This window comes from Drosophila obscura, unplaced genomic scaffold, assembly GCF_018151105.1.
Source record: "Drosophila obscura isolate BZ-5 IFL unplaced genomic scaffold, ASM1815110v1 contig_17, whole genome shotgun sequence".
NCBI classification, from domain to species: domain Eukaryota; kingdom Metazoa; phylum Arthropoda; class Insecta; order Diptera; family Drosophilidae; genus Drosophila; species Drosophila obscura.
The window spans coordinates 1,472,922-1,496,015 of record NW_024542757.1 but is presented as its reverse complement, the minus strand read 5'-3'; the positions used below and the strand labels follow the sequence as shown (position 1 = coordinate 1,496,015).

Below are 23,094 nucleotides of genomic sequence, written 5' to 3'. Positions count from 1 at the left end.
AAACGGCTTTTAAATTTTTAAAATTGTATTTTATTGTTTATAATAAATATATATATTTATATATACGTAAATTAATATTAGTTTAAGACTCGTTATTATACATATTTTAGGCTGCTGATTTTAATTCGCTTTCTCCTTTGCTTCGTTTATCGTTAGACCTTAATCTAGAAGTATATCTTACAAGAAGTGCAACTCTCTTTTCTTATTTGCTTATTTGTTTGTTTGTTTGTTTGTTTGTGTGGGTCTTAGACTAAAATATTTATATACGTTTTCAATCATTGTCTTCCATTAATGTTAGCTATGTTATGTAATGTGTTTGTGTGTGTGTGTGTGTGTGTGTGGGCGGGGGTGTGTGTAACCTAGGGGCTGTATTGTAGGTGTGTGTAATCATATGAAAAATACTTTAGCCTTAAGTATCGAATGGGTGAAGGATCGGGGGGATTTCACAACTTAAAAGTAGGTTCGGTCAGTGCTAGGCTTGAATTCGCTTACTCTTAAATGAATGGCATAACAGGATTGCAGATAAAACATACACACCTATATATGTATGTATAATATTTCACGTAAATAATATGCAACATTTTAAAAGAAACCATTAGGAGAAGGGACGACGCGAAGCGGGCTGCACGAATGCACGCGGGGGGGTGGGATATCGGTTAACAAGAATAAATAAATAGATTGTGTGGAACTTAGTGGCGAAATACTAGATGAAATAGTTCTTGTCTATTTCTCGATACGTAAAAAGGAACAAAAATATATTCATAAGTATGCATTCAGAGCATTGCATACATATGTAATGTATGCATAGATAGTCAGAAATGAATACGAGATACAATGCTAATCGTAAATTAGGCTAAACATATTCCGCCGCTCCATTGGGGCAGCGATGGTAATACGAGTAGTTACAACTGGTTTGGGTGTGTGTCTCGTCTTTGCACTTAATGTTTAATGCTAGCTTAGTTGTATAAATAATTTATTTATATGTAAAGATCCTCTTAAGTTTGCCTTGAAATGTACATATTTGATTCCTTTACAACACTGTGTCTGTTATTTTTGTTTGTGTGTGTCTATGTGGGCTTTTTTGTGGGTGTGTTGAACAACATTTGATTTTCCCCATTTTCGATTATATGTATAAAAATAAATTTTCTATGCACATCCAACGTTGTAGTAATATCAAGAAGTTTTTTAGCTTGGCTTTTTGTGAGTTTGTTTCTTATACTGATTCTATTGCCCGTTTCCCCAATTGCTCTTCCCCTCACACCCCCCTACATGGGTGGCCAAGTGCGACGATTTCAATCGGGCTCTGGCAATTCCCAATAAAATGTTGCTGACGGGGCAAGGCTTACGATCCGTACGAAGCTTTGCCGCATGAGCAACACCATCTATCACCAATGATCTATGACTGGATAAACTGGCGATTTTTAAAAAAAATAAGTGGTCGGCATTATGGTGGCACTGTTCAGAAATCGACCCATTTGGCCACCCATTAGCCCCTACGCGGCAAACAGCTGGGCAGCAGCAGCAGCAGCCGCCTGTTGCTGTTGTTGCTGTTGTTGCTGCTGCTGCTGGTGGTGCTGTTGCTGGGGCGCGACATTCGCCATTATAGGAATGGCCGTGCCATCGGCCGTCAGGAGCAGTGTCTGCGTGGGCGCCGCTGTGGCCTGGGGCGCCGGCTCTGCCATCGCCACGTTGCCCGGCAGAGCGATGAGCTGATGCTGTCCCGCCTTATTCGGATGCGGCACCTGGGTGGCTGCTATGATGCTGCCGTCGGCCGACTGCAGCAAAATCGTGTTGGGTGGCAGATTTAGGTACGTCACCGTACCGTTGGAGCTCACAGTTTGCAGCTGCAGCGGCGGAGGCTGTGGGGCCGAGGTGAGCAGCAACTGCTGAGTCGTTGGAGCAGCCGTCGCCACCGGCTGTGGGGCTGCATGGCTTGGGCTGCTCAGGTCGAGGCCATCGTTGTCGGCCGTCGTCGCATCCTCCTCCTCCTCCAGTTCGGGCTGCTCCTCGCACTGCTCTTCGTCGATTATCTCCTCGACCAGATCATCCTCGTGCAGCTCCTCGATTATGTCATCTTCGTTCTCAATGTAGTTGCCAACATCAGCGGCGGAGCCACCCGCATTGACGCCCCCAGGGGGTGACGGTGTGGGCGTGGGCATGGCCAGATAGTTGTCCCCAGATTTGGCAGTCAGGGCCGTGCCCTTGGGAATGCGGAATTTGCGCAGGATTTGAGCGGTGGAAGAGGAGAGATCATCGTCGTCCTCTAGTTCTTCGTCGAGCTCCTCATCCTCCGCCAGCTCCATTTGTTCCGCCTCTTCCTCAGTCAGTTCCTGCTGTTGTTGTTGCTGCTGCTGTTGTTGGTGCTGCTGCTGCTGTTGGTGCTGCTGCTGTTGTTGTTGCTGTTGCTGTTCTGCTGCTGTTGAACCTGCTCTGGGGCGACGATGACCTGTCGCTGGTTGCGATTGGGCTGTGAATTGACGCGCAGCAACGTGACACCGCCCGCTCCGGCCTTGGCAGTGCCGTTGATGAGGCTGATGGGCGCATGCTTTCCGGGGCCACGGGCGGCTAGCAGAATGACCGGCGTCTTTTTGGCTCCGGCCTTGAAGCCATTGATTCCGCTGCTGCTCACCACAGAGACACAGTTGCTAGCAGCTCCAGAGCTGAGGTTGGCGTTGCTTCCACTGTTCGCGTTGAGGGGAGGAATGAGAGATGAGACAGCGTTTGCATTAGTTCTGGGATTCGGCACGGCATGGGACTGGTGGCTGTGGTTGGGGACGGGCATGGACATGGGCATTCTCGTGTTGTGTGTAACAAAGTCGGCAAACTTATCGACGAAGCTGCCGCGACTGCGACTGCGACTGCCACTGCCACTGCCGTTGAGGGTGCAGCTGCCACTGCGACTGGCCGTGCTGCCGCTACCGACGAGGCAGCGGGCACGGGATTGTGCCTGCTTTAGGACGATTTCTTCATAGTAAATGCGATTCGCTTCCGCTTGGCGACGCTGCAAGTCTTCAGTGTTTTGGGGACGGTGGTTTTGGTGATTCGTGTTGGTGGTGGTGTTTTTGTTGTTGTTCTTGTTGTTTTTGATGGTGGTGGTGGTGGTGGTGGGTCTGTGAATGCTTGGTGTGTATGGCCGCTTGAACATTGCCTTCTGGTTGTTGTTCTTGGAGATGTGGTTGTGGTTGTTGTGGTGTTTAGAAGAACCTGTTGTTGTTCGTTCGGGTTGTTGTTGTTGTTTTTTTTTTTTGTGATTCATGTCGCATGTTGATGAATTTTTTGTGTGCAAATCATAAGAAATAACACAAACAACGGACGAACAAAAAATTATTTTCCATATTTTTTTTTTTTTTTTTTTTTTTTTGTTTTTGTTGGATGAAAAAAGAAAAAATAAAATAAAATATTTTCATTAGCAATTTTGCTTAATTTTTCTTATGTGGTTTCGTTTTGGGTAATTTAGGTAGGCTTAAATCAGAGTTAATCTGGGTTAGTAAATTATAATTTATTACTTATATGTATGACTGATAGCTTTGTGATGATCGAATGTATGTGGGATTGTGTGGTGGATGCCTGCGCTTGATTCCCCCGTTTTTAATATAGCCCGCTCACACATGCATGTTGCAAATGCAACTCTGGCTTTTCATGTGGATATTGTCCAACACTGGCACATGCATGTATGAATGCAGGAGGACTTATTATAACGTTAAGAGTAGGTCAAAGAGCCAATTGGTAATGAGACATTCGGTTAGTAACAAAACGAGGGAGACGGTTAGGCAAAAAAAAAATACAAAACGAAACGAAACGAAAAAACGAAAAGCGAATAAATAAAAGTACACATACCTTGCACTAAATGTCCAATTTCAATTGTTTATGTATTAGTTTGTTATGTGTATTGGTTAAGTTTATTTGTGTGGATCGTTTATACATATAGTATTATTATATTTATTTCATGATGATCGGATTTTTTTTCTGATGTTACACATAAAACACACACACACAGAGAGAGAGAGAGAGAGAGAGAGGGAACAGGCACAACAAGTGATGATGGAGGAATGATTGATTGACAGCTTGATTGATTGATTGAATGAATATATCAATGAGCCGAGACAGTGAGTATTATGGGATTTATACTTTATATATGTAGAAGTATTTTGATGGTTGCCCCGCGCTCAGCAAACATTGAAACTGGCTTCCATTTGCGTTGCTTTTGCTCTCGAGGAGGCATTTTGCTATTCACTCTTGGTGTCTGGTTTCTGGTTTTCTCTTGTTTCAGCGAGTGAGTTTATAGTTTTAGTTTTCATTTGATTAAATTAGATTTTTTGGTACTTTGGCTGCAGCTTTCGATGGCGTTTCAGATTGCTCAGAGGGCTAATAGCACCGCCTCTGATATATCGTAGCTGTTTTCGTTTTCGATATTAATCATACGCGAGTGTTATATTATTGGGTTTCATATTGATTTGTTTGATTGATTGATTGATTGATTGGTTGGTTGGTGGGTTGGTTGTGTGTACATAAAATAAAACAAGAGAAAAGAAAGAAAAAGAACAAAATTGCATTGAGGTATAAAACGTATTTGAACAAAACTTATTTCTCTGAACAAAACCAGGGCAACAAGATGATTATATCACATAAGGAATTAGGAGTTAGGCGGGGGTATTAGGCGGGGATATTAGGTAGCATAAGCAGATGCTTGCAGGATGAGAAGGAGGGGGAGTTGGGGAGGAAGCAATAAAAAGCCAGAGACAACGCACAGTCTATGTAAAGCGTAGAGTGGGGGTGAAACAATAAATAAATGCACAAAAATGTTGGCAAATATCGTGGGTATCGTACAATAAAAAATATTAAAAAAAAAGTGCTACTAAATAATTATGTATGTTACGCGTAAGTCTTAAATTACTCCAAGACGTACAAAAGAATAATACTAAATAAAGTAAAATATGCATAGGACTAAGTTAAAAACTAAACTGGTTAATGCTTAATGTACGTTTTCGGTGGTTTCATATGCGTTGCACTTGGCTTTTGCTTTCATTGTTCTTATGCGGTCGTTGTTCTTATTGCAGTAGTGTTGCAAAATGTGTTTAGTAGCATATGGTACAACGGCGTTGATCAACACTAAATACGTGGAAATATAGGAAACACAACGGTACGGTACACAAGCGACTTGCAGCATCGCCGCCGACTACTCAACAGATTCAGCGGAAAGAGACAGATTTAAGGAGCATTTAAGAGAGCAATAAGAGAGAGAGAGAGAGAGAGAGATATAGATACTAGACGAGCGAGTTACACTAGGGAAAATGTACAGAGAAAGAGAGAGAAGAGATAGATCTAAAAGTGGGGAATAGAGTAGAGAGTAGATTAGGGAGAGGGATTAGCGGAAGTGTTTACCTAATTTCTTTGGTCTCCAGCAGGGACGATGTGTTCACATCGTTCACCGCATTGATCATCGAGGTGGGCGAGAAGGGCAGGTGGTACATGGAGCCGGTGTCCAGGGCGTACGCGTCGCTGCCCTTGATCAGCAGCTCGTTCTTCAGCTCCATGAACTGCTGGTGCGGATTGTGGGTCGCGAACTGCTGCTGCTGCAGCAGATGCGTCTGCTGCTGCTGCTGGTGGTGATGGTGCTGCTGGTTGTGGTGGTGCTGCTGCTGGGTGTGCGCATCCAGGGCGTTGGCGTTGAGAGTGGGCTGGAATGTGTACTGCGAGTAGGGACAAAGGTCGCCCAGTTCCCCCGGCTCCAGCTTTGGCTGGAAGCTCTGCAGGCCATCGGGTGTCAGAATCTGGTAGCTCTGCACGGTTCCAATCACGTGTTGTTGCTGCTGGTGTTGCTGTTGGTGCTGCTGCTGCTGGTCGGCCGTTGCCGGCGTGGCCGCCGCCGTGGAGCTCAGGTAGGTCACGTTCTCCATCTCGTAGTGGGGCTGCGACTGCCCCTCCACCTTCACCACCGTCTGCTGCTGCTGCTGATGTTGCACCAATTGCTGCTGCTGCGGCTGAGTCGTCTGGTACGTGGCCGTCGTTGCCTGCGCCCGCTGCTGCGGTGCCGGCGCCGTCGTGTATATCGTTTGGCTTCCATCCAGTTGTAGGGGCACCAGGTTGCCCGCCTGGTCCTGGATCATGATGCTCTGGCCGTGCAGCTGCTGCTGGAGCAGCGCCTGCTGCAGCTCCAACTGGTTCGAGTAGATGAGCGTCGTTGTGGGCGCCGTCCCCGCCTGTCCGCCATTCGGCGTGGTCGCACCACGCTGCAGGGTCATCGAGCTGCTGGCCCCCGGATTGGCCAGGGCCAGCTGAGCGCCTCCCGGGCAGTATCATTCCGCTGAAGTCCAGCGATGGCAGCGTTTGCAGCTGCTGCGGCTGCTGCTGCGTCGTTGTGGGTGCCAGCGTCGTCGTGAGTGTGTGTTGCATGGGTTGTTGTTGCTGCTGCTGCTGCTGCTGCTGGTGCTGCGATTGCGGCACGTTGAGGCTCTCCGAGTTTTGGACATCGTCCAGCACGCTGTCGATCTGCGCCAGGCGCTTCTTGGCGGGCGTGCCGGTGGGTGTGCCGCCGGCATCGCTGGCCTTGGACTTGCGGACACGTGGTGTGCGGGAGGTTCGCGGTCGCTTGGCGGCCGGAGCGCCGTCCGCCTTGAGGGGCGTGGTGGTGGCCGATGGCGGCATGGGGACGTCGCCGTGCTTGTCCTTCTTGTGCATCTTCATCTTGTCGGGGCGCGAGAACTCCTTGTTGCAAATGGGGCAGGCGAAGATCTTGCGGTTCTGGCCCTCGTGGAAGAGGTAGGCGTGCCGCTGGAAGCTGTACTTGTTCTTGAACGTCTTAAAGATGTCGTTCTTGGCGCACACCAGGCAGTAGGCCACACCGTCGATGATGTGCTCGTAGCGGGCAATGTCCAGGCCCCGCACACTCATCTTCTCCAGGTACTCGCCCTGCTCGTCCTCGGCAATGACGCGCGTCTTCCGCTTGCGCTTCTGCTTGGCGGCCGCCGCCGATCCCGATTTGGGAACATTGTTGGCGTTGGGCTCGCCAGAGTTGGCCTGCTGCGGCTGGCTGGGATCGTCTGGCAGGCTGGTGATTGTGTAGCTGACCGCGCCGGCCGCCTGCTCCGCCGCCTCCGCTTCCACCTCGGCCTTGATCACCTGGTATTCCTCGTAGTCCTGCCCCTGGTCGAGGTCCTGCTCCTGCTCCTCGTACTTCACCTGCAGGCCCTCGTCCTCGTACTTTACCTGCAGGCCGCTCTCCTCGTCATCCTCCTCCACGTGCTGCGGCTCGTACTTGATGATGTCCGCCGCCACGGCACTGCTCCCATTGCTCAGGCAGTCGCTGCTCCCCGGCTCGCTCTTTAGCACATGGTACTCCTCGTAGGTGTTGCCGTCAAACTCGATGATCGTCCCGTCCGTGTTGACCAGGGCAGTGGTGGTGGTCGATGTGGGCGCCGGCGAGGCAGCCACCGACACGGGCGTCGGTGTGGCAGAGTTGACGGATGCGGGCATGCCGCCATTATAGTTCTCGAACACTATGGTTGTGGGGGTCTGTCCATCTTCCCCAGCGGTGGTGATGTAGTGGTACTGTGGCAGCTGCTGCTGCTGCTGATGGTGATGCTGCTGCTGCTGTTGTTGCTGCTGCTGATGTTCGTGGGTGGTGTTGGGGTCCACTCCTCCGTTCGTGTGGGCGGTGCCGTTCGTGTGCAGGATGGAGGACGAACTAATAGTTGTGACCACATTGTCTTTTGTTTATATATTTTTTTTGGAAAATACATATTCGGTTTGGTTCATAAAAGATGTGTTTGAATGTAATATTTGCATAAATCAATAAATCAATCGTAATCGTAATCGAAATTGGAATTTAAATCGAAATCAATCAATCGAAATCAAAAACTAATGTAGTGCAAAATGATAACTACTCGTACTGGTCCGCCGCATATAGGTGGATCGTATGCCACCTATATACAGTGCACGACTTTCTTTAGATATATCAAAAATATAGGTATATATAGAGAGAGTGAGAGATTGGTTTTTGTTTGTCGGTAGAATTTTTGTGTTTTTGTAGTACTTAGATCTAGTTTATAAGTAGCAATCGTAATCGTAACTCTTGTACAGTACTCGCAACGCAATAACTCAATACGGACTAAGGAAACAAATAAAATACATAGTTAAAATACTCCAATAACTGAGTGTACAACAGAGGACAGAGAAAGTATATTTGTGAATTGGCCAAACGTTGGCGCACCCCTCTATATGGAGGGATGGGGGGATAGTACTGCCAACGGATAGTGTCTTTGGTTCACAGATACAAAATAAAACAAAAAAAAGAACCAAAAAACAGAGATATACAAATTATAGAAAAAAATTAAATAACTTTACTAAAATTAACTTAAATAATAAACGCAAATCTAAGAAATAATAACAAAAATAAAACAGTTCAGTTCAAAGACCAAATTGCCATATGCGTGCGCATGGATGGGCAGCACTGTTTCGGCTGAGCAGCTGGTCACACTGGCTGGCCATCACTTGAGCGCGCGCCACGTTTGAACTGTGTGAAATAACTCTTAAACTAAACTAAAATAATAATACAAATAATAATTGCATAATTTTTGAGCCTTTTTCAACGCGCACAGCACGGAGTTCCCTCTGGGGAAATGTTTGTGCATTTATTTATATAGATTTGATGTACAATTTGATGGAAATTTGACGTTTGAGAGTAGAGGCAGAGATACAGACCAATGGAGGTGGAGGATTATCGTGTTGGAAAATAAACACGACTATTTAGTTGGAAAAGCATTTGTTCTTGTTAATCAGGTGTGGATTTCATTTGGGTTTGATGAATCTGAATCAATCTGAATATGTTTTATTTTTGAGCACCGCAAATGGAAGAAATAATCATTGATAATCTTTTTCTTTTCTTTTATCTCTGGTTTGTTTGTTTTTATTTTGAAGGGTGCGAATGAATTTTGGGCACAAGAAACATTTTAAAATAATAGTTGAAAATTGAACAGATCTCCGATATTCTGGATGGATGAATGGATGTGGCATGAGATGGAATGAAATGCGGACACTTACGAAATAAAATCGAGTTAATTTGAATTTGAATTTTGGCCAATTTGTTGAATGTTAAACAAATAAAACAGATACGAATACTGGATATATACATTATGTGTGGTTTATAAATGCGGATCGGTTAGTTCTGAGAGCTTCGACATGACACCAATTACGAGTACACAAAGTGGGTTAAAGTTAAACCAAACACAAAGACTACAACCAACAAACAAACAAAGGAACATTTAAGTTAAGGAATCAACACAACAGAATAACAGAAAAGACACTTACCGGCAGCGTTGTTGTTGGCCACACTAACAGCAACATTTTGCTGTTGCTGTTGCTGCTGCTGTTGGGGACTGCTGGGTACTGTCGTCTGATATGTGGCTGTGGCAGCCGTTACCGCCTGTCCATTTGCATCACAGAGTATTTCATTTTGCAGCTGATAGACGTTACCATCGGTGCTGCCATACTGCTGCTGTTGTTGCTGTTGCTGCTGCTGCTGTTGCGGCTGCTGCTGTGGAATGCCATTGAGAGTGTTGGCTGACGGCAACATATTGATGTAGAATATTCGCTGTTGCTGCTGCTGATGCTGATCCTGACTAGATGTGGATGTGGATGCTCCGACTGCTGGAGCAGTTGCTGGTGCTGCTGCTGCTGATGCTGGCTGACTTAGTTTTGGTATTTTGCCCTCGAACTTGCGAGGCTGTTGCATGAATGCCAGCGATTGCTGCTCCTTTTTGGCATCTGGAAAATGGCAATCGGCATATTTTAATATCTGCTTTGACTACAGTATCATAGATGTTGTTTTTGAGTGGTTAATATTTGTTGTAAACACACACACACACAGATATGAAAGGACATGGATCAAGGAGCATGGCGTAGGGGGCAGTGGGAGTGGAATGGTGGCGGTTGGGCTTAAGCAAAAGCAGCAGCAGGATCGAAATCGAAATCGAAAGCAGAACAAACACTGAAGATGGCGGCCCAGAGACAGAGAGACAGATGGAGGTTTTAGTAAAACAGTTTTGGTTTTTGGTTAGTTTTTAGCATAGTTTTAAAAGCGTGATCGTATATTTGTTGTTGGGAGCACTTACAACTAGATTTAGAACAGAACAGAATAGAACAGAGCTAGAGACCTTATGGTATGTGGTATGTATATCGTAGGTAGGTTAAAACACAAGCAACAGATACAAGATACAGGATACAAATGGGGGGGGACACGCTGCAGATGAAAATGGCAGCTGCAGATGCGGCTAAAGTTTATTTACATTTGTCGGGGACTGTCGAGGCCACGGAAGAGTGGCCCTCGACCCATCCACGGGGGAGTGGTGGTGGTGGGTGGGAGAGTGCTGTAGGCTGGACAGTCTGGGAGGGATATGGTTGACATGATCTGGATCTGGATCTGGATGATGATAGGATCACGGTTGATGATTGATGATGGGATTGCGGTGGTTATATGGATGTGGCAGTGGTGCAGTGGCTTATGAAGCTGCTGCTCTCACCTCCATCGCTGCTAACCGCCGCCGCCGCCGCCGCCGCTGCCGTCGCTGCTGTCGCTGTTGTATTTGGTGTTGCAGTTGTGGATGCTGCCACTGTGGCAAGTGTTGAGGCTGCTGCAGCCGGAGACACTGCAGAGGCGCCATCCTTTTTTCGCTTTGATGGCGTTTTGCGGGTCGTGGAGTTGCCCTTGCCACGTCGCCCACCGCGCGATGTCGAGGATGTGGAGGAGGCCGGCGATATGGAGCGCTCGTCCTTGGTGCGCGGACTGCGGCCGCGGCTGCTGTTCCGCGAGTTGGTGCGGCGATGGTGGGAGGCTAGCCAATCGTCATCGTAGTCCGCATCGTACCGCCGCTTCGCCTTGCGACGCTTAAACTCCTCCTCCTCGTCATCGTCTTCTGCAAAGATCAAAAGAGAGACAGAGATAGATTGGGACCAAGAGACGAAGAGGGAGAGGGAGAAGGCGAAGAGAACAAAAAAACGAGAATTTTAGGTCAGATCTCGGGACTCTACAGCGGGCCTACACACCTGTCCCATCATCCATGTACTCGAGCAGCTCCTGCTTGGTCTTAAAGTCCGCAGGACTCTGCAGACTCACGGCATCCTCGTTCGGATAATCGCCCTCACCCTCGATGCCCAGGTCGGCCGTGTCCAGGGTGAGCACGCTCTCCTTCAGCATGGCCTTGACGTCGTCGGGCACATTCGGGTTCTGTTGGATCTCGTCGAGATCCAGGTCGGGATTGCGCTCCTTAAAGCTCTTCGCTATGGTGGGATTGCATTGCTTCTTCATTCTGCATTGACGAAAAGGGAGAGGGAGAAGGGAGAAGAGTCAAGGGCGAGTCACGCATCCTGCAGATGGGAAACCTACTTCTTATCACACAGCAGGACATCGAGGTGGGGTGGCAGGGGTGCAGCTGTGACCGTTGTACCGCCGGCGTGATCCTCCGGATGCCGGCCCACATCTCGGCCCTCCATCCACATGTCGTAGCGGTCGCTTTGGAAGCGCTTCACGAACGTGTCCATGGATATCTTGACCATGTCGTTGCTGCACGTGCACTGGACCTGCAATAGAAGGACGACACCCGCATGAGTGGACGCTGTCCCAGGGGAGGGGGTGGGGAGGGTGGTAGGGTCTATGTTTACCGCTCGCTTGCCGTACTCGATCCAGCGCTCCATGGCAAAGTTTGTGGACTCGGCGCAGTTGAAGCCGTGATTGAAGCCCGCATGGTAGCCAAACGGGAAGGTGATCATGATCTCGCCCGACTCCTGGGTGATCTGCAGTATGTGAAGGATGGAGGATGGAGGATGGCTTATCTTAAGGACACTCTCTATTTGAATGGCTAACCTTGCTAACGGGCACATTGTGCTGCTTGAGGATCTGCGGCGATATGAGCGTCATCTTATGGCGCAGATACGCATTGCAGTTCTTGTAGCTGGCCGGGAAATACTGATTGGCCACCTTCTCCAGCCTTCGGCCATGCTCCGGCGGCACCACATACCACGTCTTGGGCGCCCCAAAGTGCAGATAGTTGATCGAGTAGAGGTCCATGTCCTCGGTGTGCCACGCGAAAGTTGTCTTCCACATGCCAAAGTAGAGGTAGGCGGTGTTCACTCCGTCTATCTGGATGTTGTAGTCCTTGTTCACGTAGTCCAGTATCGTGCCCAGTCTGTTGATGTTCCAACTCTGCAACACAACAGCCCAAGGGGGACAACAGATCGGTCACAAAGTCCCCAATGAAACCTCCAATGAAACACTTACATCCTGGTCGGGATCTGTGATGCTGCCGCTGACATCGGCCCCATAAATGGGCGCCACATATGTGATATTCTTCCAGTATTTGCGCTCGAGATCCTCGTAGTCAAAGTGCTTGGGCGTGGCATAGCGCTCGGTGCTGGCGAGGTCGCTGAACTGCTTCACCGTCAGCGGCTTCTTCTGTATGTTGATCTGTTGGTAGTAGCCCTGTTTGCCCGTCACCACCTGGCAGATGGGCGCGGGAATTGTCACGTTCAGGGCATCCAGATCGGCATAGCCGCTGCGCCGTGGTATCCACTCGGATGGCGGCACCACCTTGGCCAGCCCGGCCTTGTGGGCGCCCTGTGACTCCATGTAGGCTACGTATTTGGGAAAGTCTTTGAACTCCTCCCAGGTGGGTCGGAAGACCATGATGCGCGGTATTTCGGACATTTTCATTTGAGCGAATCGCTCGCTCTCTCCCTTTGTCTGTTATTCTCTTCTTTCTTATAATTTCTGCTTCGATCCTGGAACTGTGATAAAAGCAGAGAGGCATTAAAACTCCCGCATTCATCAGATATAGCACTCTATCTCAAGGCTCTGGCCATGGCTCTGGCTCAATGCATTCGGAGAGCCCATTAATCCGAAGCAGATGCCTCCTGCCTACCGCCTTTACCCCTGCCACAGTCTTAGTCTCAGTGCCTGCCTGCTTGCCCCGTCGCTGAACGATTTCATCGGATCGGTGCGGTGCGGTGCGGTGCGGTACGGTGCGGATCGTTCTGCCTGCCACAAAAGCAAACAGAAAGAGAACAGCTGCAACTTTTCGTGCGCCTTTTTTTCTGAATGGGCGAGGCAGCGGCAGCAGCGACCGGGGCAGGGGCAACAGCAGGCATTCGGGCCGTGTGGATAGAGGCTGGCAGGATATGCAGTTGGTTGTGTGCCTCTGCTGCTGTTTGAGGAGCGGATCGTTCGATTCTCCACTCTCCTCAAATGCTAGACAACAGACAGCAGCAGGCATTCCCCATTCCCCTTTTCAACTTGCCCATCTCTTTGTTTCTGGATAAAACCCATAAAACGAAAGTGCATTGATCTTATGGATTAGATATTGTATCGTTAGTAGTACGTAGAATGGGTTCGTATCATATATCACATATCATTTATCCTTAGACTAGCTGAAATTTTGAAAGTAGCTGCAAATTTTAAAGTACCATTGCGAATATTCAAAAAAAATATGTTTCCTTATGCAATAATAATTTTATGTTGTTCCATAAGAAATCTATGTAAATTGTACACAATTATTGGAGATCGAAAATCCCAAGCTTACAGCCCATCGGGCATAATTTCACCATTAAATTTAGATGTTAAATCAAAGCTGAAATACCATTTAAAATAAAAGTCCGTATATAATAAATTCGTTATCAATACACTGCAGGAAAACACTGGCGAACCGATTCCCGTATAAAATGTCACACGAAAAGGTTTTTTTATTTCAGGTATACTTTTCTACCATTTCCCATTTTGTGATTTCGCAATTTTTCGCAATGTATTCCTGTATACATGAAATGCCAAGAGGATGCCGCAATAAATCATGCCACAGAGGGGGGAATCAATTAATGCCCAGCACTCTGCTGCATCCTTCCTAAATAGAAAACGCCCAATAAGCAATAATCTCACATCTGTATTTGGATTTGTATTAAAAACTTTTCCGGTTTCCGCTTGTTTTCTGTTTTTTGTTATTTGCTTTCCGTGTTTCGATTTTACTGTCAGCCTAAACAGATTGAAAGCTCTGCAGGAGCAGCAGAAGCCGGAAGGAAAGGAGCGAGGACAACCAACGCTGTGCGAGACATCCTAGCGCGAACTAGATGAAAATTTACGCAATTTTGGGCCACGCAGAAAACTGTACCACCACCCGATGAGGGATTCGATGTGTGCGAGAGGGACAGAGAAAGAGAGACAGAGATAGAGAAGAGAGCGGAGCAGCAACGATAGGTAGGGGAACGGTGAGGGGCGGGGGAACAATGACGAAGGATAATGACGAGTGCGCAAAACTATTTGCTGGTTGGGTTCGTGTTTCCATATTTGAGTGAGCGAAACAGAGTAGACACAGAGTAGGAAAGAGAGAGGACCAACGCAGGATATACAGAGGGCGAGGGCAACACAACATAATGGGCGAGTGAACAAAGCAACGAGTAAAGGGGGCGAGCGATGAGTGGGATATATGTGTGTGTGTTTACAGGAGTATCTGTGTGTGTGTGAGTGTGTTTGTATGGAAAGATGAAATTTAGAACTCACTTGTGATGTGCTTCGATGGGTTTTTGTTCGTTTCGTTTCGTTCTCTTTTTTATTTATGGTTTATTATTCAGTTTCTCCGTTTCGTTTCGTTTCGCTCGCTGTGTAAATCCCAACAAAATGGCAAAATGGTATTCAAGTATCTGATAGGTGGTCTATAGAGGCAGGCAGTGGTTCACTGCTCCATAAAGATTCGTAGTTTATTGCACATTATTTTATCTGCATTTGCATATCAAATATATCTCTATATTCTCTTGGTTTTTTTTTTTACTTCTTTCACAGAACTTTGGTTGCACAATTTCTATTTAGTTTTTGTTTAAACAAATTGGATTGATTTTACTTTGGTAGTGTGTGATTCGATTTTTTTTGGTTTTAAACTTTTGGAAAATGTTGCCCTGCAACATTTGGCTATCAAATGGCGTCGTTTGTCGTTTGTCTTGCGTTTTCCACAGTCTTTGACTTTGGTTTTCTTTCTTTAGTTGCTCGTTTTTTTTTTTTTTTGTGTGTTGTATGTTTTGCGGGACGGGGGGCGGTGGCTCACGAGAGTATCAATATATATATGTATGGCTTGTATGTATATATAGCTATCTGGCTCTTATATGCGAACTATAAACACACACGGCGAGCGCGGACCAGCGACATGTCTGAGCTGTTCGAGCTACGAGAGAAAACTGAACTACAGCCTGATGCCAGGACGATGGCGACGCAGCCGTCGATGGAACTCACTCGCTCGGTCGCTCGCATTCGCACCACACACACACACAGATACTCGCTCACGCAGCCAGACACACACAAATACAGGATACAGGAGCTGGAGAGCGTTGTCCTTTTAATGCGAATGCTTTGGTCAAAGCATAATTTGAAATGAAAATTGGTATAGCGCAAGAGACAGAGATGGGAGAGACGGAGCCAGCGATAGAGCGAGAGCAAACAAGTTTGGCAGGATAATGATGGAATAGGGAAAATGTGGAAAAGCGGCAGTTGGCAGTTGTTTTCCTCTCCGTCCCCTGAGGCCTCGCTCGTCCCTCCATCCACATCCATCCATCCATCTGTCAAACAATGCATTTTCCCTTTTCCTTTTACCATTTGGCAAACTGCTTTTCTGTTTGTTGCAAAAACGAGACGTGCCGAATGGAAAATGCATTCGCCATTGGAAACGCTCTTGCCTCGCATTTGTGCTCCCCATTAGGTCTGGCCCTCGGTTTCGTTCTCTCTCTCTCTCTCTCTATCTCTAGTTTCAGCCTGCCTCTCTGACTAAGCCGGCAGAGAAATCGCAAAGGGCTTAGTCCTCATTATGCAGTGTCTGGGCATCGTTTTCCAGAGATTTCGATTTGGCAAAGATCTGCATAATCTCGGACTTACAGCTCGGGGATCAGAAATCAGAGGCAGGTAGAGGTATGGTAGCCCTCCTAACGGCAGGAGTCCCACTTGAGATGTGGACCATGTCAAACACTTGAGAAGGTCTCATATGTCATGAATATTGTTGTATATTTTCGGAACACATCCAACAGTAGACACTGAAAGAACAGCAATCGGAAAGCCCAGTTGAACATCTCTGTTTAAGAATTGTGCCAGAATTGAGAGATAAATCTGGCAATTAGATGTAAAGAAATGAATATTTTTGTGTGTGTGTTTTTTTTTCTCAGTGGATGGGTCTATCTTTGTAATCTGGTAAATGATTAGATAAGAAATAGTCGACCCATAAGCAAGATCAGTTATCATCATCAGATCAAATGCCTGGAATTGCATTAGATAAGAATTATAATCAAGAAATAAGTTCTATTATCATACGACCAGATCAAACTTTAGACTTTAGACTCTACCAAGTCCAAGTATTTAGCATGGAAATTGGCACATCTGCGATTGGAAGGGATAACTAAAACTGCAGTAATTACGTCAGAGTTTGGCCCCCTTCTGAGGAGAGGAAACCCATACAAAAAGAACCAACCGACGAGCCATACAGAACATTATAAAACGAAACAAGCGAATGGGAAGGAAACCGAACCGAGTGTAATTATTGCAGCATGAAACGGCGTACGAAATGCTGAGGAGAAATATAATTTACAACATGTCATTAGCTGGGCAACGCCTATGCAGGGGAGTGGGAGAAGCGAGGAAGAGGAGTAGGAGCACGAGCGTGGGGAGCGGGCGAACGGCAGGATCAAAGCGTGACCAGAAGAGAGACCCGTGTGCGCAGAATAAAAGGAATGGGCCACACTGCGCTGCGCTGCAGGACTACAACAAAACAGCAAGAAAAAGCGAATCGGAAACGTAGCACTTTTGTATGGGAGTGTGAGTGGGAATGAGAGAGTGAGAGTAAGTAAGGGGAGCCACACAGATCCTGCGAGACTGAAAATACTTGTTTTTCAAAAGTAGCTCAAGCGGAACAAACCGAGATAGAGAGAGTGAGAGAGACAGGGAGAGAGCTTATGGAAGCGAGAGCTTGCACGAAAGCGGCGAGAATGACCAGACGGCGGCTTCAACTTCCGGCAGGACATACACACACACACACACATACTACACAGAGAGAGAGCTGCATTTGTGTACACAATGTGGTCATTGACTGAACGGTAAAAAGCGAAAACAGGAACCAACAACAACTGCGGTAGTAGCAGAGCAGCAGCAGAAGCGATGACGTCGTCGAAAGAACACACGTAGAGACTGCCATAATGCGCGTCCCCTTTTTCCACATTCCCCATTTCCCATTTGTGCATCTACCACACGAACACACACGCACGTATGCCTCTGCTCCTTGCATGTGTGTGTGTGCGAGCGTGTCCGTCCGTGTCTCGTGTGATTTAACAAAGCATTTCTCTAATACAATTTCTCATAAAATTTCAATTCGAGCCTGGCTCCTCAGCTGCGACAACAACTACAAGATTATTTATGCTTTTTTTCTTGTTGTCCTGCTGCTGCTCCTTCTCCTCCTCCTCCAGAACTGGCGCTGACGCTGTCGCTGCCGCTGCCGCTACCTCTGCTTTGCAGTTGTTGTTTTATATCCTTTTGTGACGACTAGCACGCGCGTTCACATCGGAAGTGAGGAACAGTGGGGCAAAAAAGTTAACTTGAAGGCCAAGGAATATTTTAATGAAGAGTTCATCCATCGTCAAAGAAATGTGAACTTTTCATACATTTTTGTATACAATTTTTATACTTCTGAGACAGTTGCTCTTCTATTTTCGCAGATCCTTCTTACTTTTTATACTTTTCATAAATGAAACAGAAGGCATTCTTAAATGTTTATTGTAATCTCATTCACAATATACCAGATTTTTGTTAACCACAACCCACTTTACCATTTTCGATAGATCGGCAACCACTGTGCATCGGCGTCGACATCGACATCGACCCAACCAAAAAGCAAAGCACGCGTCCCCTTTTTCAAGTTTCCCTTTTGTTGTCCTTTATCTCAATTGCACAACTGTTTGGCTTTGCCTTTGCCTCGTTTCTGCCTGTGCTGCCGAGCTGTGCTGTGTCCTGTGCCTCTCTTTGTGTCTCTGTCTCCCCTGCCCCCTCTTTGCGATGGTTCCTGTGCCGCTTGCCGTTGTTTTGTTTTTGCTTTTGCGTTCGTTACATTTCATGTTCACTCTATGCGTCTGTGTGTGTGTGTGTGTATCCTCATACTCCTGGCGACCATTATTTTTTGTTATTGTTGTGTATTAAATAGAGGAAAAGGAATGACGGAATAAACCGACGACAGAGAATGGCAGTCAAAGCGCATGACAACTTTACAGTTGCAGGCTTTCAGCGCACCAGACTCGCTGCGCTCTCTCTCTCTCTCTCTCTTTCTCTATTGCTCTCTGGCTTAAATTCTCTCCTCAGTGTTTGTCGTTGTTTCGGCTCTCTATCTCTCTCGCTCAGCAGCCGTACGTACGCCCAGCAGCTGCCGCCGCAATCTAATTAATTCTCTTTTACGACGTCCGCCTCGTCGCCATTGTTCGGTTGGATTTCAACGTTTTTCGCATCTCAGCGTCCGTCCCCCCGGACCCTTTTCTGGTTTATTGGTCAGCCATTGTCGCCATTTTGAAAAGCGCAAAGCAAAACGGTAAAATTATATCAAAGTAAATGGAAAAACGGTAAACTTGTCATATTTTCAGGAGGCGCGTGCTCAAGAGGCGTGCACTTGGACATCCCGCAGGATGAAAGTAAAAGAATCAGCAGAAAGAGGAGCCAGAGCTCTCCGGCTCTGGTATCCTCCAAACATAATGCTCCAGATTCAGATCTGTTGCTGATGCTGCAATGTAGAACGAGGCCAGGCCATGGCCTGCCTGCCAGCCTGTCTGCCACTTATTCAAACTGAGCGACGTCTTAAAGAAGGCCAAACTCTGATTAAAATGGAACCAGAACCAGAAGGCCAGAATATTTTCGCTGGATAAGAGTTGAGTTCAGATTTGCTTAGAGTTTCTTCATGGCCATGGATTTAAATGCTTGGATTGAATTATAGTTCATTTATTGACAAGATAAATCCCATTTCTAGAGAAGGACTCAATACTAATTCTCCTTTCAAAAGAAATCTGTCATCGATATCTGGAACCCACGAAAGTAGGCAGCGATTAGCAGCAAAGCTCCACAATTCTTTCCCATCTTTTGGGGGAAAACTAGCTTTAAAAATCTGTGCCAGGAATGCTCCAATTTGAGCCCAACCCTGCACAACATCAGGATTCGTAGGTGAAGGATAGGTAAGGACATGACCTTCAACCCTTCAAAATACTACAAGTGAAGGCATTCCATTCCGTATTCGAGGATATCTGATTGGGTCAATGCCATAACGTAACCCCACACTTGTATTAATTACATACCCTCAATCCACAATCGGCCCAAACAGCCACCCACCCAAGAGAATCCTCAACCACCCGGGCGGGCGGGACCTGTTGAGCTACCAACTTGTTACCACTCCGCCGTCGAGGGTTGTCCGTGCACCTGACTCTTGCACGGGACTCCCCCCGAGTGGCCGGACGGGATCTGCGACGAAAACACCACCTACAATGGTCGTGGTCGTAGTCGTAGTCCTAGTCCAGGTCGTAATCGCAATCGTAATCGTCACCGTGGTCGGTGTGGGCAAACAATGCGAGTGCGGTGCGGTGCTCATAAGCGCCGCTTCCACGGGGGTATGTTTATGTTTTATGAATGGGAGCGCACGGACGCTCCTTGCGCTCCTTTCGCTCCATGCACTAACTACCACCGAATGAATCCCTGCTCTGTTTTGGTTTTTAGTTGCGTATTTTTTTGGGAAAACCCCTAAAATTGACGAAGACGTTGTGTGGATGGATGACATGCCGGCACAGGCACAGGCATAGGCACACGCCACCAGAACCATCAGTAAGGTGGTGGGTTGAAGCACATGACCGGAGACCAGGAGAGCGGATGCGGTCGGTGCCAGAGACAGACGACTGGTCTGGGGTTGCTTTCCATTTGTTTACTTTTTCTTTTGGGGGGGTTTTCCCAACGTCCTTGCACCTACAGAAGGCCACAGAACAGAACAGAACATAACCAGAGCTCTGCGTGTGAGCGGAACCACCCCGTGCGCCATGTGGCCCAGAGTGCCAGTGCGCCAATATGTAGGTCGGTGGTTGCTCCGGCCTTGGCTCTGCCTCTGGCTCTGGCTCTGGCCATGTCTCTGCCAGAGTGTCGGTGGTGATTCCAAAAATATATGCCCAGACATGTCTAAGGGTTACTCTGGCACACGCTTTTTGTTTATAAACATTGCGCAAAAACAGCTGACTTTTGGCCAGCCATCCCCCAATCGTCGAGTGCGTCGTCGAGTGTGTAGGCTCGGCAGAGTCCGGAAGGAGTGGAGTGTGGCATGCCCCAAAAATACCAGTGCCACACACCTGCACGCACAGTACTTATACGAACGGGCAGTCAGGCAGTCAGACCCAGACCCCAGGCGCTGAGGGAACAAACGAGTGACTGAGCGAGCAGCTGTCCAGGACGCATAGCGACGACAAGGAGAACTGCAACGACAGATGTTGGCTGTAAATGCACTAAAAATTTGAAAATGTATGTGCAGCGATGTCTAACTTCGAGTTGCAGCCGGCCGTTGCACATTGAGTGGAATGAAAGGACCGGGGCACCAGAGCACAAGGCTGGGTCGAGACAGAAGGGATCACATGAGGCTCGGTCTGCCCGGCCGCCTGCCTGCTGTTGCATTGATTACTTCGTATCGGCGGTCGGGCTCCGGCTGCAACATCTGTCCAAACCGTGGCCTGGTCTGCCTGGTCTGTCTCAACGTGAGTCTTTTCATTTTCATTGTAGGTGCCAGCCTGTGGCATGTGCCACATAGATGGCCACTAGAGCTGGCATCTGCCTTCGAATGTGGCACCCAATTCGATTGATTGTCTGCGGTTCGGTCGCTGTCGCTCTCCTCTATGTGTGTGTGTGTGGGAGAATGGTTAGGATTCCGAGAGTTTTATTGGACCCACAACGATGACAAGATGCAGGCCCTAATGGCAGCTGCTCCAGCATCATCTGCATGATCCAAACGCTGCCTGCCTTTCGCTTCTTCGTTGCTTTGCCTCCAAAAAAGAAACCAGCATAAAAAACTTCAACTCAGTCGTCGTCGAAGGAACAGCTTTCCAAACACATATTCTCTCACAGCTGTAACCCAATACCAGAACCCGTAGGCCCGTGGGATAGGGATAGGACATGCACAAGTGTGAGGACAGGAAGAGGGGACGACAGTTGGCCCCCCAATCCATGGCTCAGCAGACCCCAAAAGAGGGTAAAGTTTCAAATTGCATTCTGAACAACTTGTGTCGGAGGTACAGAAACCGGTATTACACGCACAGGACAGGACAGGAGTCTACACCCGATCCCGATGCCGATCCCATTCCCAAAAAGGATCGCGAGAGATTACATAAAAGTTTCAGACGGAAGGCGGAACAATAACTGTAACAACATTTTGAGATTTCCGCCTCGGGCTTCTGGTTACCACCGTCAAGAAGAGAAGGATGTGTGCGGGAATAGAGTGCGAGTGCTGACAAAAAATCACAACTTCCCTGGCAATCTCTCTGTCTGTCTTCCTCCTTCGGGCAGCTGCATTGTGCCGTACCCATTGTGAACTGTATTTGCGCAGGCGTACATTGAACTTTGAATCCTTCCATCCTTCCACACATCGTTCAAGGGGCAGGTAATATTCAGACGCTGCTGTCTCCGACGTTCAGACACTGCGGCAGATGTTTCTCTTGACGGCGCTGCTTGCCTTTACCTTGCCTTTGTCGCAGGTCAGTTGTTTGTGCCCCGAAAGAGTTGATTTCGTTATCCTGTCTGGGGTTCTGCCTTTATTTCGTCCTCCTCAAACATTTGTTGTGTCTTTGTTTGGATAAAAGAAGTCATTACCGAGGCATATCGGGCATTTGTGGGAGTGGGAGAGGCACAACTGGGTAGGGGCGCAAGCCGCAGTTTTCTCATGGGTACAACAGCTCTTTGACGATCAAATAACGTTGCCATATAGAGCAACCAATACTCATACAGGGGAATATAATTATAGGAAGAAACAGGAACATAGTTCCCAACGTTCCCTTTTATACGTTTTTCATGGTAAGAACTTTTCAAAGTCACTTTTAAATCAAGATATTCGCTTGCTAAACCCATCCCCACATTCTAATCCCCTGCGCTGAAAGCTTCTACCAAAGTTAATGCAATTAATTAGAGGCCTAAAAGGGCGAGTAATGCAATGAGTGGGCCCGAACCACACAAAACACATAGAGAGAGAGGAATGGGGAGAGAGAAATGAAAGAGCAGCGAATGAGCCATTTTAAAATTGAAAAATCGATTCTGCACTATGCTCTGGCCACAGAAAATCGTAATTGGAATACCCCCACTGGAACCCACCAATAGATGTTCGTTCTCTTTGCAAGACTTACCCCTTACTTTTCCTCTGATGTTGATGATGCTGAGGATGTGTTGCACTCTGCTCCTCTTTATAGAATCATTTTCACATGCTTTGGGCTGATTCTCCGCTGATTTATGGCAAACTTTATTCCAGGTAGAACAGCCGCACACCCGCACACTGTGTGGGTACGAGGAAGCAGCAGGCAGGAGGAACGGAACAGAACACTTGGCGGCGGCGGCGTACGTGACCGAGAGTATGTGTCCCGTTCACGATAGTCGCGTGTGGACGCAGTTTATTTACAATAGATTAGCTGCGCGCTGCACATGTCTGTATGTGTGGATTTTGCAGTTGTAGGTGGCACTGCCTAGGCGAGGGGGCGGTGTTGATGCGACAGCGGTATCAATATCGTTAGCTTTAGTTTTTACGCTGTTTTGGCATTTTATAATGTAAGCAAACCGTTTTCTAGCCGTGTGTGGCAGGCATTCTTATAAGAAGACGAAGATGGCTGCTTATCAGAAGCGTCTCCTCTCGTTGCACGCATAAAACACTGTTTTGAGGCACACTTTTAATGGCAATTGTGTGCAGCAGCACTGCGAGAACAAGTTTACGTTTAAAACAATATCCGAATGTCTTCACTTGACTCTTTTAGTACGGTTTTTTTTAGTTTTCGCAAAATTCTTTCGTGATGCAAAAATAAAGTAATTATTAGTGTGAACAGATTCCAAAA

The 23,094-nt window shown here is 47.3% G+C and overlaps 2 protein-coding genes across 2 annotated transcripts; both read right to left on the bottom strand.

The window, feature by feature from the left end:
• Positions 1-595: 595 nt before the first annotated feature.
• Positions 596-2,303, bottom strand: LOC121403902. Its single transcript, XM_041592133.1, has 2 exons — positions 1,593-2,303; positions 596-622 (listed from the first exon to the last, which is right to left on the bottom strand). Exons 1-2 carry the CDS (start codon positions 2,301-2,303, stop codon positions 596-598), a joined length of 738 nt encoding a protein of 245 aa, XP_041448067.1.
• Positions 2,227-23,086, bottom strand: LOC111077285. The gene is given in 11 exon segments (XM_041592156.1): positions 2,227-2,681; positions 5,383-6,290; positions 6,292-7,706; positions 9,307-9,762; positions 10,518-10,910; positions 11,041-11,303; positions 11,381-11,574; positions 11,656-11,787; positions 11,858-12,196; positions 12,272-12,777; positions 22,399-23,086. Coding segments are annotated over 10 exon segments (4,890 nt in total). The 5' UTR covers positions 12,704-12,777; positions 22,399-23,086; the 3' UTR covers positions 2,227-2,323.
• Positions 23,087-23,094: the final 8 nt, after the last annotated feature.